Raw genomic sequence first — 16,816 nt, forward strand, 5'->3', positions numbered from 1 at the left:
ATTCCTGTACCTTCGGAAATATTGCACCTGAGGGTGAGGGAAAAGCGGTTGAGAGAAAAGTTGCAAAGGTTGAGGGAAAAGTGGCAGAAATCACATCTCTTGCGTGAATGGAGCAGCACTTCACACAAGAAGCTGGACAGCAATTTCTGCAGATTCTTCCTTCTTTATTCAGCCTCCCTCCCCATATCCCACTCTATACCTAACCTTCTGGAGCACAGCCCATGAGAAGAGGACAGCAGGCGGCAGAGAACGACTCATTCCATGAGCTCCTTCCGTTCATGGTTTACCTCTCCAAGACTGTAAGTTTTCCCACAGCTGTTAATAACATTTATGAAGCCAAACAGACCTTCCTTCGAAGCAGAGGATTCTACTTTTTTCAGTACTTCCAACACACTGCAACATCAGATTATTAACTAATTTTGAATACTTTTGTAATTAATATAAAACCTGGTGAAGGTTGGTGAAGGTTGGTCATCTAAAGGTAAGCAGTTCTTATGAAAACAGAGGCACAACATTTAGTAAGTTAAGGGAGGGGGATGTGGAAATATCATTTGTTGAAGGATGTTAGAGTCCTAAATATGCGTAACGTGCCATCACGTCACCTCCAACCTAGGGTGACCCTATGAATGAAAGACTTGCTCAGATCCTGCAAACTGGAGGACGTGGCTTCTTTTTTTGAGTCAAGCCATCTCGTTTTAGGTCTTCCCCTTTTCCAACCAACTTCCACTTTTCCAAGCCTTCAAAACTCTATGATAAGACAATGCAAACTGAAGGTCCTAAACATATGTTATACATATTGTTTAGGGGAAAATTCTATAAAATTCTCTATCAGTAGTACTGTCCATCTTCCAGATTAAGAAGAAATGTGTGGTAATCACTTGGACAATTGTCTGAGATGTCAACGCACAGACACCAATTATTTTCACATACAGTGGAACTGTAGGAGGGTGATATTATATTGGGGAAACAGCTTAAGAATTATTAAGGCTAAAAATGGCTCTGAAATCCAAGGCACCGTATTAGTAATTGTGTGGGGTTATCAAAAAAGTAAAACGAGAAATAAACATTGTGTGATAGTTAGTATATGTAGTGTTGACAGCCAAGGTACTATTGGCAAAATTTTGGAAAAACAGCTTACATCTCAGCTCGGATCAGTGGTTCAGAACAGGGAGGCAGATTGTTTGAAATGAGTAAGTGAATATGTTTCAGATGAGTTGTGGGATGGGGAGACGAATTAACCAGTGGTTTCTCTCTGAGACTTTGACTTCTTTGATGGATTATTGACATGGTATCATACCAGAAGACGATATAGAGCCTGTAGTATCGTTTAGCTAAGATTTAATACTTAGCTATGGTTTGGGTTGTGATTTTATGATTTTCTATTTTTGTTTCATCTTCTTATTGTATCCTTTATACAAAATTGTATTCTAAATGCACTTTCAGAAGAAAAGAATGATTAGTTTTTCTCTTCAGTATGGCGTTTAAAATTTAATAGAAGTTTGAAAATGAGAGAGACAACTGGGTACATAAAAAGGAAAGGCTTGATTCTGCTTTTCACACAAAAGAATGTTGTCCCACATGTTTAGTTGATTTATATGAAAATAAAAATGAAATATCCAAAAGCGGATTTATAGAGAGAGTTGAGATGGCCAAGCCAAGATAAGACTGAAAGAATATATTAGAGAAATACAAGGAATTCCAGATAAGGAACAAAAGTAAGACTAAATGAGGCCTGCTTAACGTTCACCCTCCTTTCGGAATGACTGTCTGGAAGGCACACCCAGAAGGGCCGGACTTCAGAACTGTCCGACACGCGAGTTTTCCCAGAGGAGACGAGGCCACAGGGGTGGCTTTAATTTCTCGTGAATGGAGAACCAAACAAGTCATCTCATACGTATCTTTCTGATGGCCAATGCTATATTCAAAGAGAGCTTGAAGCTGAGCCTCTTGTGAATAAACTTCAAGGGTCTTCCAAAATGTCAAGACCTGAGCTCTTCCTGCCAAGTAGCTCCCTCCCCCGACCATACTAAAATATTAGCAATTCAATACTAAATGATAAACCTTTTCCAAATTATGGTATTACTCAAGGAATTAGAAGCTAGTTTCCCTTCTCTCCCTGATCTCTTGCCCCATTGCTCCTCATCAACAAGGCAGATACAATGAGATGGGAAGGCAGAACTCGGAAGCTAAGCCATGGTTAGTACTTGGACGGGAAACCAGCAAGGAAGACACGGGTTGCTATGGGAAGGAAGGCAATGGCAAACCACCTCTGCTCATCTCTTGCCTAGAAGGCCTCCTGAGGTGGAAACTCTGAGCCAGAGCGTTTCCCTCATTTTTAAGCAACACTTCCCAGGATGCTGGAGGAGCTCGTATGTTGAGCTAAAGGGGCTGTAAGCCAATGGACTTGCTCTGATGTTATAGTCCTTTACAAATAAGAACCTTGAAGAGATTGGGAGTGAGCTATTTATATTTCCACTAAGGAATTCAAATGCATCATACATCGTTCTCCTTTCCTCCCCTGCGTCTCCACAACAACTCTGTGAGGTAGGTTAGGTTGCGAGTATACTATTGGCCCAGGGTCACTTAGCAAGCTTCCCGTTTGATACTCTAATCACTATACCACACTGGCCATTTCATCAGAGAGAGAATTAAACGACCACATTAGCAAATGAGAGACTGCCACACAGACACTTTGAACTGACCGAGACTCTCCCATTCAGGGAAGGAGGCTTGCAAACTCAGGGACTTTCCATGCGGAAAAGAACCATTTTGACAGGCCCGATGCATTGTTTCTCCTTTTCAGTAATGCAGTGGTCTGTTTCACATTCTTCTTCCCCCACCCAAGAATCCACTTAATATTGCTTTCTATGATATGCTAACAAAAATGCTAAACTTTGAAAAACAAAAGAAAAATCACAAAATAAGAGAAAGGAACTGACCATCCACACCACATGAAAAGTTGCAGAAAAATGAAGAGAGGAGCTGACGTCATGGCAGAGGCACGACTCGTTGTGCATATAGGCTGATCCTATTAGTAACAGGCAAAGTAGCAAGGAAAGGAAAGGAAAGAAAACACAGAAAGAAACACATACAAAGATGAGATTTCATGCAGTTTGCTGGCCGTTAGCAGAGTTAATGTGAGAGCATTCACCCAAGAGCAAAGAGTTTCACAGTGGGCACTGCAAAGTAAACTAAACCAAAATATTACACTGTTACAGTTACAGGGACACACAGTTAACACACTAAAGAGCACACCAAGCTAGTGAGCAAGACTCCTTGTACTTTCACACACAACCAGACTTGTGTTGGTAGGTCACAAAGACAGGTCAAGACTTCTCCTGATATTTTGCCAATTGTCTTGGATATCCTAATTTTCTTACAGATACGTGATTTGTTTAATGTAATGCTCCTTCTCTTAGCTCTTAAATTTAATGTTCTATGTGGCACACACTGTTTCAAAATAAAATCAATCTATTCACATGTATTTGAAAAATGTGTTTGGAGTTTGTTCCAAGGTTAACAGTGAACTAGGATTCTCAAATGTGGATACAAAGAAACCTTTTTCTTGTACTTTTTTAAAAAAAACAGGCCTTGTTCAATGGACAAAGATGGGATATTTCTGCTGTGGAAAAATATTTGTTCTGTTCCTGCATTGGGGGGAAAGCTCAGATCAAACCTAGAAGCATGGAAAGAAGAAATGTAAGTCGTTTGTGCTTGCTCAGTTAACATTTCTTTTGGGACATCAAATCATCTCCAGTCTTAACACACGGAGGGAACGGCTGCTCTTCAGGGGAGCGTCTGCACGTGAGCGTCACTCACGGGGCTCCCAGGGCTTTCTCCCATGAGCAGCTCAAAGGAGGGCCTGCAGGTGGCTGCAGGGGAAGGTGCCCGTGTCTGCCGTGTGGTTTCCACCCACAGACTAGGACTTCCTGGCATCCCTCATCCTCCAGCAGCCCGAAGCGCAGCAGGAGGAGGAAGGAAGGAAGCCACACTCCATGGGCAGAAATCCGCAGGAAGGCTCTGGTGTATCCAACCCACTAGGCATGTTGCTTTCCATGTGAGGCTACTGGACCACTTGGGGCAGCAACCTCCTTGCTGAAAATAAATCTCACTGGAAGGATGGTGTCCCGGCGTCTTTGGAAGGATGCTGGCAATTTCCTCCAATTCTCCCTTCCTGGTGCAACATTCCTATGCTATCCTTCAGGTCCCCCCAGGACTCAGAGCGGGACCACGAGTGACGCCTGACACAGGTTGGACACTTGTCAGCTTCCCTCAAGTTTTGATGGGAAATGTAGGCAGCTTGGCAGAATGTTGGACAAATGACAGTTGAAAAGTTCATTGGACAGCAGTTGGAGAGCCAAGCTGCAAGACCAGGACACCTACATTTCCCATCAAAACTTGAGGGAAGCTGACAAGTGTCCAACCTGTGTCAGGTGTCACTTGTGGTCCCGCTCTACGTGGGCTTCAGTGGGAGGAGGGAGGCAGGAAAGTCCCATTCTGCCAGTGGAAATGTTATTCTCGGTCCAACCCTTTGATATGCTGGGATGTATCCAGCTACACTTTCATTGGAGGAATAGACAATTAAGTTGGCTGAAGGCTGAGCCAAGTGGCTTTGTATACACTTTGTGCATATTTTTATATGTGGTCCTTGGTTATCCCTCTTTCTTTTCTGAGCAACCTCTGTCCACCTGTGTATGGGTACGGTTTCTCTCTCTCTCTCTCTCTCACACACACACACAAACATACGCACACAAAAACTGCTGTACCTTTGCTGGGTCCCAGTGAATGTGTTCTGGGAAGAGTTCAATGGCAGCTCATCATATAGGTGCTGCTAGGATGTTGGCATGAAATCCTATTAGACTGGCCACCTGGTTTCCATACAAATGGTTTTGTTGGTATAACAGTTCAGGTCCCTTGAACAAATTGAGGATCTCTCACACGGAAAGGTGTCCTGACCTATATAGCCCACGAGAGCCTGATCTCGTCAGATCTCAGAAGCTAAGCAGGGTTGGCTTTGGTTAGTAACTGGATGGGAGACCTCCAATGAAGACCAGGGCTGAAGAAGCAGGCAATGGCAATCCACCTCTGGTAGTCTCTTGCCATGGGGTTGCCATAAGTCAGCTATGACCTGAGGGCACTCTCCACCACACACCTAAAGGTTGCTGATCACTTAATGCATTCAGAGCGCAATCTGCCACAAATCAGGAATGAGGTGAACTACCTTGCAGCAGCAAGGTAAAAAGAAATGCCTCGGTGTTGCATGTTTTAAAGTCAACTTTCCAGAGGGCTAGATCTGATGGATCTCTTCCACCAGTGGTGGGATTTTCCTCTGGCACAAAGTGTCTTCCATACCTCAAGACTCATCCGTCAGGGGAAGACTCCTTGTGATGGGTATGAGTTGTGCTAGTGGATGGGTGTGAGTTGTTCAAGAAAAAACGGAAGGGTAGAAGAGGAGGTGGAGTGGCGTTGTATGTGAGGAGAGGGCTTGATTGTCAAGAAGTTATGGAGCACGGGGCGGACAGCCCAGTGGAAAGCATATGGGTAGAAAATAAGGGGAGGAAGGACAAAGGGTATTATTGTTGGAGTCTGCTACAGACCACCTGACCAGTGAGAAGAAATGGATGCTGCCCTCTTTGAACAGATTGGCAGAGTATCCAGACATCAGAACCTTGTAATTATGGGTGACTTCAACTTCCCCGATGTGTGCTGGGAGACAGGCTCAGCAAAGCGTCATGAATCACGCAATTTCCTGACCTGCTTGGCTGATAACTTCCTTTTTCAAAAGGTGGAGGAAGCTACAAGGGGCTTGGCCATACTAGACTTGATATTAACCAACAGGGAAGAATTGGTAGATGGGGTGAAGGTGGTGGGGACCTTAGGGGGAAGTGACCATGTCCTCCTTGAATTCCAGTTGCTGGGGGGGGGGCAAGGAAGTTCATAGCCAGACTCATAGGTTAGATTTTCGTAGGGCCGACTTAGATGAACCCAGAGGCTTGATAAGAGTCATTCTGTGGGGGAGTGTGCTGGAAGGGAAAGGAGCGAGTGAAGGGTGGGCTCTTCTCAAACATGAGCTTTTGCAAGCTCAAGCCCTCACTATCCCAGCAAGATGGAAACATGGTAAGGGCTCCAAGAAACCGATGTGGATGCACAGAGAGCTCCAGAATAAGCTAAGGGAGAAAAAGGAAATGTTCAGGAAATGGAGAGGACAGACCTCTAAAGAGGAGTATATGGGGGTTACTAGGTACTGCAGATCAGGACAGAGAAAAAGCAGACAGGCATAATGACTTTTTTGCCTCTGTTTTCTCCCTGAAGAACTCAGGCACATCTAGAGATAGTAGAAAATGTGGCAGGACACCTGAGTGGCTAGTTGAAAGAGAGGTTGTGGAGAGGCACCTGGCTGCACTGGATGAATACAAATCCCCTGGGCCGGATGGGATGCACCCAAGAGTGCTGAAAGAACTTTCTAGAGAACTTGCAGAACCCCTGTCCATCATCTTCAAGGTCTCCTGGAGGACTGGGGATGTGCCACAAGATTGGAGAAGAGCGAATATTATCCCAATCTTTAAGAATGGGAAGAAGGACGACCCGGGAAACTACAGGCCAGTCAGTCTGATTTCTGCTGCTGGGAAGATATTAGAATAGATTTGAAAGGGCTGCTCAGTGATCCGGGGAAGTCAGCATGGTTTTGTTCCTAACAGATCTTGCCAGACCAACTTGGTTTCCTTCTTTGATCGAGTGACCAGCTTACTGAATCAGGGGAACTCTGTTGACGTGATTTATCTGGATTTCAGTAAAGTTTTTGATAAGGTCCCCCATGACATTCTGAAGGGCAAACTGGAAGACTGTGGACTGGACTATAGGACCGTTCGGTGGATATGGGCGATAACTGACCGGGTCGGTAGGATCTCAAAGAGTGGTGGTCAATGGCGTTTTCATCAGATTGGAGGGAGGTGTCCAGTGGGGTGCCGCAGGGCTTGGTTTTGGGCCTGGTACTTTTCAATATTTTTATCAATGATCTGGATGAAGGAGTGGAAGGGCTGCTCATTAAATCTGCTGATGATACCAAATTGGGAGGAGTAGCAAACACCCAAGAAGACAGAGTTAAAATTCAACAAGACCTGAATATTCTGGAGAAGTGGGCGGCTGTGAATAGGATGCAATTCAACAAAGACAAGTGCACAGTATTACATCTGGGCCACAAAAATGGGAAGCACAAATACTGGATGGGGGATACACTTCTGGGCAGTAGTATATGGGAAAGGGATCTTGGGGTAAGAATGGACTGTAAACTAAATATGAGCAGTGTGATGCAGTGGCAAAAAAGGCTAATTCAATGCTGGGTTGTATCAAAGGGGCCATAGCGTCGAAATCGCAGGAGGTCATAGCCTCTCTTTATACTGCCTTGGTTAGGCCGCACCTGGAGTATTGGGTGCAGTTCTGGAGGCCTCACTTCAAAAAGGATGTGGACAAAATCGAGAGGGTGCAGAGGAGAGCGACAAGGATGATCAGGGGTCTGGAGACTGAGCCCTACGAGGAAAGGCTGAGGGCCTTGGGAATGTTTAGTTTGGAGGAGATTGAGGGGGGACATGAATGCTCTCTTTAAATAGTTGAAAGGCTGTCATTTGGAGGAGGGCAAGGAGCTGTTCCAGTTGGCAGCAGAGGGTAGGACGCGAAGCAACGGGCTTAAATTACATGCACAAAGGTACCGGCTGGATATTAGGAAAAACTTTTTCACGATCAGAGTAGTTCAAAAGTGGAATCAGCTGCCTAGGGAGGTGGTGAGCTCCCCCTCACTGGCAGTTTTCAAGAGGAGGCAGGATGAATACTTGTCAGAGATGCTCTAGGCTGATCCTGCACTGGGCAGGGGGTTGGACTAGATGGTCAGTACGGCCCCTTCCAACTCTATGATTCTATGATGAAGAAAAACACTGTTAGTAGAAAGATCTGTGGGATCCAAGTCAAATATTGTATGGACAAGAACAGAAGGAGATAAATGGTCTCCTTCCCCACCTGCACACAGCATGCTCCTGTCACAGAAGACAAGGTTCCCTGCCTAACAGCAACATCAGAATTCTGTGTGAAAGTACAGTAATACCAGCAAAGGCAACTCAGAGAAAGCAGCTGTTAAGTCCATCATGGCAACACTTGAAATAGAGTGACTCTAGTGCAGGGTCAAAAGTATATATGCAATGAGAGTGAGAGGTTACAGTAGTCAGGCACTTGAAGCTGCAAACTATTCTCAGTATTTCCTACTGATGGGAAGGTTCCTTTGCCATGATGAGAAAAGACAAACTTACCTCATCGTCATTGTCAAAGCAGACATCGGGACCTTTCCTGTATCTTGGCTGCTGAACCATTTCACAGGGGTTAGGCCCTTCATCTGAACTTTGGTTAAGGAACAGGCATATTAAATTCACACATCTGTTTATGCTTAATTCAATACTATCTTAATATTTATTTAGTCACTTTTTTAAAAAAATTGTAAACGATCTAAACCTGTTGATAAGAAACAAAGGGCATCTCAGGATCCGAACAGGCAACGCGAGAGTCCGAGGTTGGGACAGCTCTACTGAGCTACTCGCCAGCTCACACGAGTTCCTGGTTTCAGAACCCATCTTGTAAGCTGGTGCCTGGCCAAGCTGCAATTCATTCCATCCCTGCAAATCAGGACCAAGCTCTAGATGAAAGGAACAGCCACCACCACTTGGTGGTGTCAGGTAGGTAGCCATATTGGTCTGCAACAGAAGAGCAAGCTTAGAGTCCAGGAGCACCTTAAAGACCAACAAGATTTCAAGGGAGATTGACTCTTGAAATTTTGTACCTTGGAAATCTTTTTGGTGCTACTGGACTCGAATTTTACTTACTGCCTGATGGTAAGTGGAGGCATTCCACCAAACAGAAGTCCTCTGGATCAGAAGGGATGGAAGCAGCTCACTTCAGTTGTATTTATTTATTTTATTTATTTAATTATATTTTTAGACCGCCATCCCCATCAGACGGGCTCAGGGCGGTTTGACAACAAATTAAAAACAGTAAAAACATTATAAAAACATTAAAACATCGTATAAAAAACCATTAAAATTGGCGGGTGTAGAATATTAAATATTAAAATGCAGCATTGTCCTGCATGGGTGGTGGAAGGTCTTCAGTGGTATGGCCAGCGAGAGGACAGCCCAGCCCCCACCAAATGCCCGGTGGAACATCTCCGTCTTGCAGGCCCGGCGGAAAGATAACAAATCCTGCCGGGCCTTAGTTTCCTCAGACAGAGAGTTCCACCAGGTCGGAGCCAGAACTGAGAAGGCCCTGGCTCTGGTAGAGGCCAGGCGGACCTCCCTGGGGCCAGGGACCATCAGCAAGTTCTTAGTGGCTGATCGAAGCGACCTCCGGGGAACATATGGGGAGAGGCGGTCCCGAAGGTATGCTGGGCCCAGTCCGCATAGGGCTTTATAGGTCAACACCAAAACCTTGAACCGGACCCAGTACTCAACCGGTAACCAGTGCAGCTGACGGAGGATAGGTGTTACATGAGCCATAACTGGTGCTCCGGCAACCACCCGTGCAGCTGCATTCTGAACCAGCTGCAGTTTCCGGATCAAGCCCAAGGGAAGCCCTGCGTAGAGTGAGTTGCAGTAGTCTAATCTGGAGGTGACCGCTGCCTGGATCACTGTTGTGAGGTCATGGGTCGATAGGTAGGGGACAAGTTGTCGAGCCTGTCTTAGATAGAAGAAAGAGGATCTAACAACCACTGCAACCTGTGCCTCCATAGACAAGGAAGCATCCAGGACCACCCCCAGGCTCCTCACTCTTGACACCAGCGTGAGTGGCGCTCCGTCGAGAGCGGGGAGCCAGAGTCCCACACCCATGGACCCTAGACCCACATGCAGGACCTCTGTCTTCAAGGGATTCAATCTCAGCCGACTCTGCTTCAACCATCCAGTCACAGCTCCGAAGGCACGTTCCAGGACATCTGGGGCAGAGCCAGGCCGTCCGTCCATCATCAGATACAATTGGGTGTCATCTGCGTATTGATGGCACCCAAGTCCGAAACTCCGTACCAGCTGGGCGAGGGGGCGCATATATACATTAAATAGCAGAGGGGAAAGTATTGCCCCTTGAGGGACACCGCACACCAACAGGTGGCGGGATGACAACTTCTCCCCTAGCGCCACCCTCTGTCCCCGACCATGGAGAAAAGAGACAAACCACTGCAGAGCTGTCCCTCGAATCCCCACATCGGCAAGGTGGTGGACCAACAGGTCATGATCGACCGTGTCGAATGCTGCTGACAGATCTAATAATATCAGCAGTGCCGACCCGCCTTGGTACAGCTGTCTGCGGAGATCGTCCATCAAGGCGACCAGCAATGTCTCCGTCCCATGTCCCGGACGGAAGCCCGACTGGAAAGGATCTAGGGATGAGGAATCATTCAGGAAGACCTGCAGCTGCTCTACCACCGCCCGCTCAATCAGCTTACCCAGGAATGGGAGGTTCGAAACTGGGCGATAACTGACCGGGTCGGTAGGATCCAAAGATGGTTTTTTCAGGAGAGGCCTAACCACAGCTTCCTTCAACGCTTCTGGGAAGATCCCAGAGCTCAGAGACATGTTGACAACGGCCTCCAGGGCATCCTGTAGCCCATCTACGCTGGCCTTCACCAGCCACGAAGGGCACGGGTCCAAGGAGCATGTGGTAGGCCTAACTGCTCGCAGGATCCTGTCAATCTCATCCCCAGAGAGCGGACTGAAATGGTCTAATATCATCCCAGAAGGTGGCCAAGGGGCCTCCAGTTCGCACACTGTATCAACTGTGGCTGGGAGATCACGGCAGAGAGACAAGATTTTATCAGCAAAAAAGCTCCCAAAAGCCTCACAACTAATATCCGAATTTAAATTTTGACGGTCCCCTCCCAATAAGGAGACAAGAGACTGAACCACATTAAACAGTTTTGCTGGGCGTGAGCTAGCTGATGCAATGGAGGCTGCATAGAACTCTTTCTTTGTAGCCTTCACTGCCATCTCATAGGCCTTCATAAACGTCCTATAAGATGCTCTTGCCTCTTCGTCACGAGTCCGCCGCCACACTCGCTCTAGCCGTCTCAGCTCCCGCTTCTTCCGACGTAGCTCCTCTGTATACCAGGGAGCTAGTTTGGTACAGGGGCGGAGAGGGCGACGGGGGGCAATTTCATCGATGGCTTCGGAAAGACGGACTTGCCAGTCTTCCACCAGCTCATCCAATGAGCCGCCAGGGAGCATCGGATTCCGCAGAGCAATCTGGAAACCAATTGGATCCATAAGTCTCCACGGGCGAGCATAAATAAGCTCACCGCGCTTGCAGGGGGGAGGTGGGATATCCAGCCGAGCCGTCAGGACCACGTGGTCTGACCATGGCACCAACTCAGTTGTTTCTAGCACCACATCCATCCCCATCCCAAAGATCAAATCCAGCGTGTGGCCTGCTTGATGTGTAGGGGCCGAAACAATCTGGGAAAGTCCAAGTGCAGCCATGGAGGACACCAGGTCCACAGCCTGACTAGAGGTGTCATCGTCAGCATGGACGTTGAAGTCACCCAATACCAATAGTTTTGAGTGTTCCAAGGCCCATCCAGCCGCCACCTCTAGCAGATGTGGCAGGGCATCTGCTGGTGCGCTGGGCGGCCAGTACACCACACAGATGGCCAAACTTTCCTCGGCACCCCACACTAGACCTACACTGTCAATGCCGGAGATCTCTGGGATGGGGAGCGGCCTGAAGGAGAAAGACTCTCAGACAAGAATCGCCACCCCTCCCCCCCCGGCCTCCCGTTCGGGACTGATGAAGGACTGAGAACCCAGGTGGGACTAGTTCATTCAGGGCAACCGTCTCACCCTCCCTCACCCAGGTCTCAGTCACGCATACCAGGTCCACATCATTTGCCACAAAATAATCGTGCAATGTTCTGGTCTTGTTATTTATGGACCTGGCATTACACAACATCAGTGTCGAAGGGGGGCTATATTTCCTAGCTCCACACTCAACATGCCTCGGGATGGGACGCAGGTTAGAAGGACATCGAGCCTCACCATATCTCCATAACATTTCATGTTATTTTCACTATCTGGTATAAAGAGAACCCATTTTCAGACTTCTCTAGTAACTAGTGTGCGCCTTGTATTTTGGATCCATCCAACTTTGGCTTATTGGGTTGCCTGGAAGTACATTAACCATTTTAAAGAATACCTTGCTGCCCATTTTTAATACAAACTTCCACAAGTCCCCCTTTTGGATCTTTCTGGTCCATTGGTGTGTCTTTATTTGAATTTCAGCTTTTAGAGTGATCTGGAAGTATCTTACCTATCTGAGGCTTTTTAAAATTCCCCAGTTTTGAGGAGGAGATGTTCAACTGCCCATCTTCAGACTTTTCTGACAATTGAGATTATATGTGCCAATTTCAGTTTTCTATGTAATGTTGAAGTAAAAACAGGGTTGCGCTTACCTGTAACTTATTCATTGAGTGGTTGTCCGTCTAGGCAGACATTTGGGACTGCACACACGAAAGGCCAGCCACGGAGAAGTTTTCCAGAGCTTTCTAGAAAACTAGGGGCACCCCTCCTCCCTTTGGCACTTTTCTTCCAAAATCATCATATGACCAGGAGGGGCACTATTCCCTCAATTCTCTCAATGCTGCCCCCCAGAGACCCCCAGAAACGAAGGTTCCAGAGAGGGCAGGAGGGAGGGATGTGTGCTTGCACAGAACCCAATGAACAACAGTTACAGGTAAGTGCAGCCCTGTTTTCATCTCCATGGTTTCTGTGCAGTCCCACAGTGGGAGAGCAGCAAGCCCGCTTACTGAAGGAGGTGGGTGTGAAGCATTCACAGTAGGAGACTATGGAGGGCCACCTTAATAACAATAATGATGATGATGATGATACTTAAGTCTCCGGTGGAAACTTGTATCAGTTAAGCAAGGCCAATCGATAATAATATGTGACCTCTGCTTATTGTTGACTGTGTTTCGGACAATTCAAATAATAATAATGATAATGATAATGACGATTTATATACTGCTCTTCAGAACAACTTAATGTCCACTCAAAGCAGTTTACAAAAGTGTTATTATTATCCCCACAACAATCACCCTGTGAGGTGGGTGGGGCTGTGAGAGCTCTGAAAGAGCTGCGACTGCCCCAAGGTCACCCAGCTGGCTTCAAGCGGAGGAGCGGGGAATCAAACCCAGTTCTCCAGATTAGAGTCTTGCTGCTCTTACCCGCTATACCAAACTGGCTCTCAACAAAAACATTCCTAACAAAAGCTTAGCGTCTCACTGACATTCACCCAGAGGTGCTTCTAAAGGAGCAGGGAGCTCCCTAAAAGTGTCCTTGCCAAAGTACAAGCAGGAATGCAAAAAGGAAAAAAACAGCGTTCTCGTGGGAGAGGCATACAAGGTAAAGGGCACTGAATAGTCAAACACTCAAGGGAGAGTGTGACAGGCTCTACCAAACCACAAAGGAAGGGTTATATGCGGATACTGCCGGGTCTCTCTTGGGGCCTGAATGACTCATACAAGAGAGAGTATTGTGAGACATGAGGGCTGAAAGTCAACTTTTTGTAGGGAATCCTGGCAAGGGCACTGGACACATTAACACTGAGAAACTTTATGAACGGTGGGGACATAGGTTAGAAACCCACAAGATCCTCATTCCACAGGTGGAAGTGCTGAACACTAAAAATGAAGCACTAGGGAGGTGCAAAAACTTAAAACAGGGTTGCACTTACCGTAACTTCTGATCATTGACGTCTTCTGTGCAGGCACACATGTGCAGACACACATGCACGCGCAGGCCTGCCAACCAGAATTTTTTTTTTTAGTAAAACGTCCACTAGGGGGCGCCTGCCCGCCAGATGCACATGCACGAGTTTTCCCGCCGAAGACGACATCCGGTGGCGGCGCCCCCTCACCCTCAGTTTCTCCTGTGCTGCTGATACCCCAATAGAAATAGAGGAACACAGCGGGGCAGGAGGGAGGGTTTGTGTGCCTGCACAGAAGACATCAATGAACAGAAGTTACGGTAAGCGCAACCCTGTTTTCATTGTCCATCTTCTGTGCAGTCCCACATGGGAGACTCACAAGCCACTTACCTCGGAGGTGGGCGTGTTCCTTAATGAAAAAGAGAATGGAGAAGAGCCTGACCCACTGCTGCCTCTCTTCTCTCCAGTGTATCCATGGCATAATGCTTAACGAACGTCTCCGAAGAGGCCCAAGTCGCAGCTCTGCAGATGTCATGAAGTGGGATCCCCCTCAGGAACGCTGCAGATGATGCCTGCGCCCTTGTCGAATGCGCTTTAACTTCCAAAGGGCAAGGTACAGCAGCCTGGGAATAACAAGTCTTAACAGTCATAGTAACCCATCTTGATAGAGATTCAGACGTGGCTGCTTTGCCTTTCCTAGGGCCAGCATAACACACGAATAGCTGTCTATCCTTTCGAAAAGACTTTGTCCTCTGGACATAAAAAAGAATTGCCCTCCGTACATCTAAAGAATGAAGGGCCTGTTCTGCACTATCCGAAGGTGAGGGGAAAAACACGGGTAGGACAATATCCTGGGACATGTGAAACTGGGTGGAAACCTTGGGTCTAAACTTCACATCGGGTCTAAGGACCACCTTGCTTTGATGGATCTTCAGGAAAGGCGGGTCATGTCTAAGGGCCGCTAATTCACTTACTCTACGAGCCGAAGTAATGCCCACCAAAAAGACTACTTTAAAGGATGAAAAGGTCACAGGTAGCCAGGGGTTCAAATGGAGGCTTAATGAGCTCCGCCAAAACCAACTTGAGGGACCACTGCGGGACAACCTCCCTGACAGGCAGGAACATGTTCTGTAAACCTTTAAGGAAAGTCTTTAAGGAACCTTTAAGGAAACCTTTAAGGAAACCTTGAAGGAAAGTTCTCCCAAACTATGGGAGAACACAATCTTCCCATCAATTCTGCGGTGGAAAGCCAAAACGGCTGCCAAATAAACTTTGATGGAGGAGTTGGAAAGTCCATCATCCTTCAAGGACAACAGAAAATCAAAAATACACCCCAAAGTACAGTCCCATGCATTGAATCCCTTGGCAATTGCCCAAGTCTCAAAATGGTTCCATTTGGCTGAATTAGACTTGCGGGTATTATCCCTTCTGGCATTAGTCAATACCTCTGAAATCCTTACAGAGAAGCCTAATGGCCCAAAATAAGCCACGGTGTTAGACTCAGTCCAGGTAGATCGTGATACAGGATCCACCTGTCTGACAGGAGACCTGGATCCTGTTTGAATCGAAAAGAAGACCCCCGTGAGAGTTGCATCACCAGATAGAACCAAGTCTGACAGGGCCAAAAAGGAGTCACCAAAATAACACAAGTCCCGTCTCGCTGAATCTTGCTGACTGTCCTCGAAATCAGCGGGAATGGGGGGAATGCGTAAAACAGACGTCCTGTCCACCTGATCTGAACGCGTCCCCTAGAGAATGGCGTCCCAGACCTCCTCTGGAACAAAATTGAGGAGCTTTCTTGTTGCTTTCTGATGCAAAAAGGTCCATCTCTGGAAAACCCCACATCAGGAATATCTCGTGCAAGTGTGCATCTGCGATCGTCCATTCGTAGTTTTTGGAGGCTAACCGACTTAATTTGTCTGTGACCACATTTGACTTGCCTGGAATGTGAACTGCCTGTAAGAAAATGCCTCTGCTCAGAGCCCACTCCCAAATCAGCACTGCTTCGTCGCAGAGGGTCTGAGACGTGGTGCCTCCTTGCTTGTTCAAATAGAACATGGCTGTGCAATTGTCTGTTAATATTTGAACTGTCTTGTGGTGCACGGTATCTGCAAATGCGATAAGGGCATTTGAGCTCCAAATGATTAATGTGGAGTTCCCGGTCCTGGTCAGTCCAGGTCCCATGAGCTCGTAAGGAGCCACACTGAGCCCCCTAACCTAATAAACTGGCATCGGTGGAGATAGTAACTTGATGCTGAATAGTACAAAAGGCAACTCCTTTAAGGAGATTACTATCAGACAGCCATCAGCCCAATGAACGAATGACCCTGCGTGGAATGGAGTACCTCTGATCCTGGTGACCAGACTGAAAATTGTGGACTGATAAAAACCACAATTGAAGGGCCTGCACATGTAACCTAGCCATAGGGGTTACCGCTGTTGCGGATGCCATGAGACCCAAGAGTTTCTGAATGGCCGCTACTGATTGGAAACGACGCCTTGAGAAGAAACCCACTATACGTTTAATTCGCAAAGCATGGTCCAAAGGTAGGTCCCTTATTCAGTACCCCATCTAGTACCATGCCAATGAACTGAGCCCTTTGTGAGGGGATAAGTACAGACTTCAAATTCAACTTTATATCCAAACTTGATAACATTCAAAACCCAACTATCAACTTGAATCTCAGCCCAAGCTATTGCAAAAGCAGCCAATATGTCACTAAAAACCACAGATTGCTCAACTGTTAGTCAGAATTGTTTGGGTTGGTTAACCGCCTGCTTAGTAACTGGGCTATGTTGGTTCTGGTTTTGGCGCTGGCGATGGTATGGCCTGCAACGTTGGTAAGGGCCAGCCTACTGCTGCTGCTGTTGCCTATAAGAGCCATACTGAGGATACAGCTGATGTCTCTGCTGTCTGCCCCAATAGTATTGGAACGGCTGGTAAGGAGAGCGGTTGGAGAAAGGCTGTTTGGAGTGGGTAACTCCATAGGAACGTGCTGTTAAGTGATCCTTGCATTTCTGAGATAGATACTCATCTGTCTTGGATGAGAATAAAGTTTGTCCCTCAAGTCTTCCACCTTGTTTCTGGTTT

General features: G+C 47.0%; 1 protein-coding gene across 2 annotated transcripts in view; it reads right to left on the minus strand.

Moving 5' to 3' along the window:
• Window positions 1-16,816, minus strand: part of CACNA2D1 (calcium voltage-gated channel auxiliary subunit alpha2delta 1) — a 565,021-nt gene that overhangs the window by 5,642 nt on the left and 542,563 nt on the right. For both annotated transcript variants that reach the window (XM_054989047.1, XM_054989046.1), the window contains one exon: window positions 8,298-8,380. In XM_054989047.1, coding sequence (XP_054845022.1) covers window positions 8,298-8,380 — 83 coding nt within the window. The remainder of the gene's footprint in view (window positions 1-8,297; window positions 8,381-16,816) is intronic.

Source organism: Eublepharis macularius, chromosome 9, assembly GCF_028583425.1.
Source record: "Eublepharis macularius isolate TG4126 chromosome 9, MPM_Emac_v1.0, whole genome shotgun sequence".
In the NCBI taxonomy this organism is placed as follows: domain Eukaryota; kingdom Metazoa; phylum Chordata; class Lepidosauria; order Squamata; family Eublepharidae; genus Eublepharis; species Eublepharis macularius.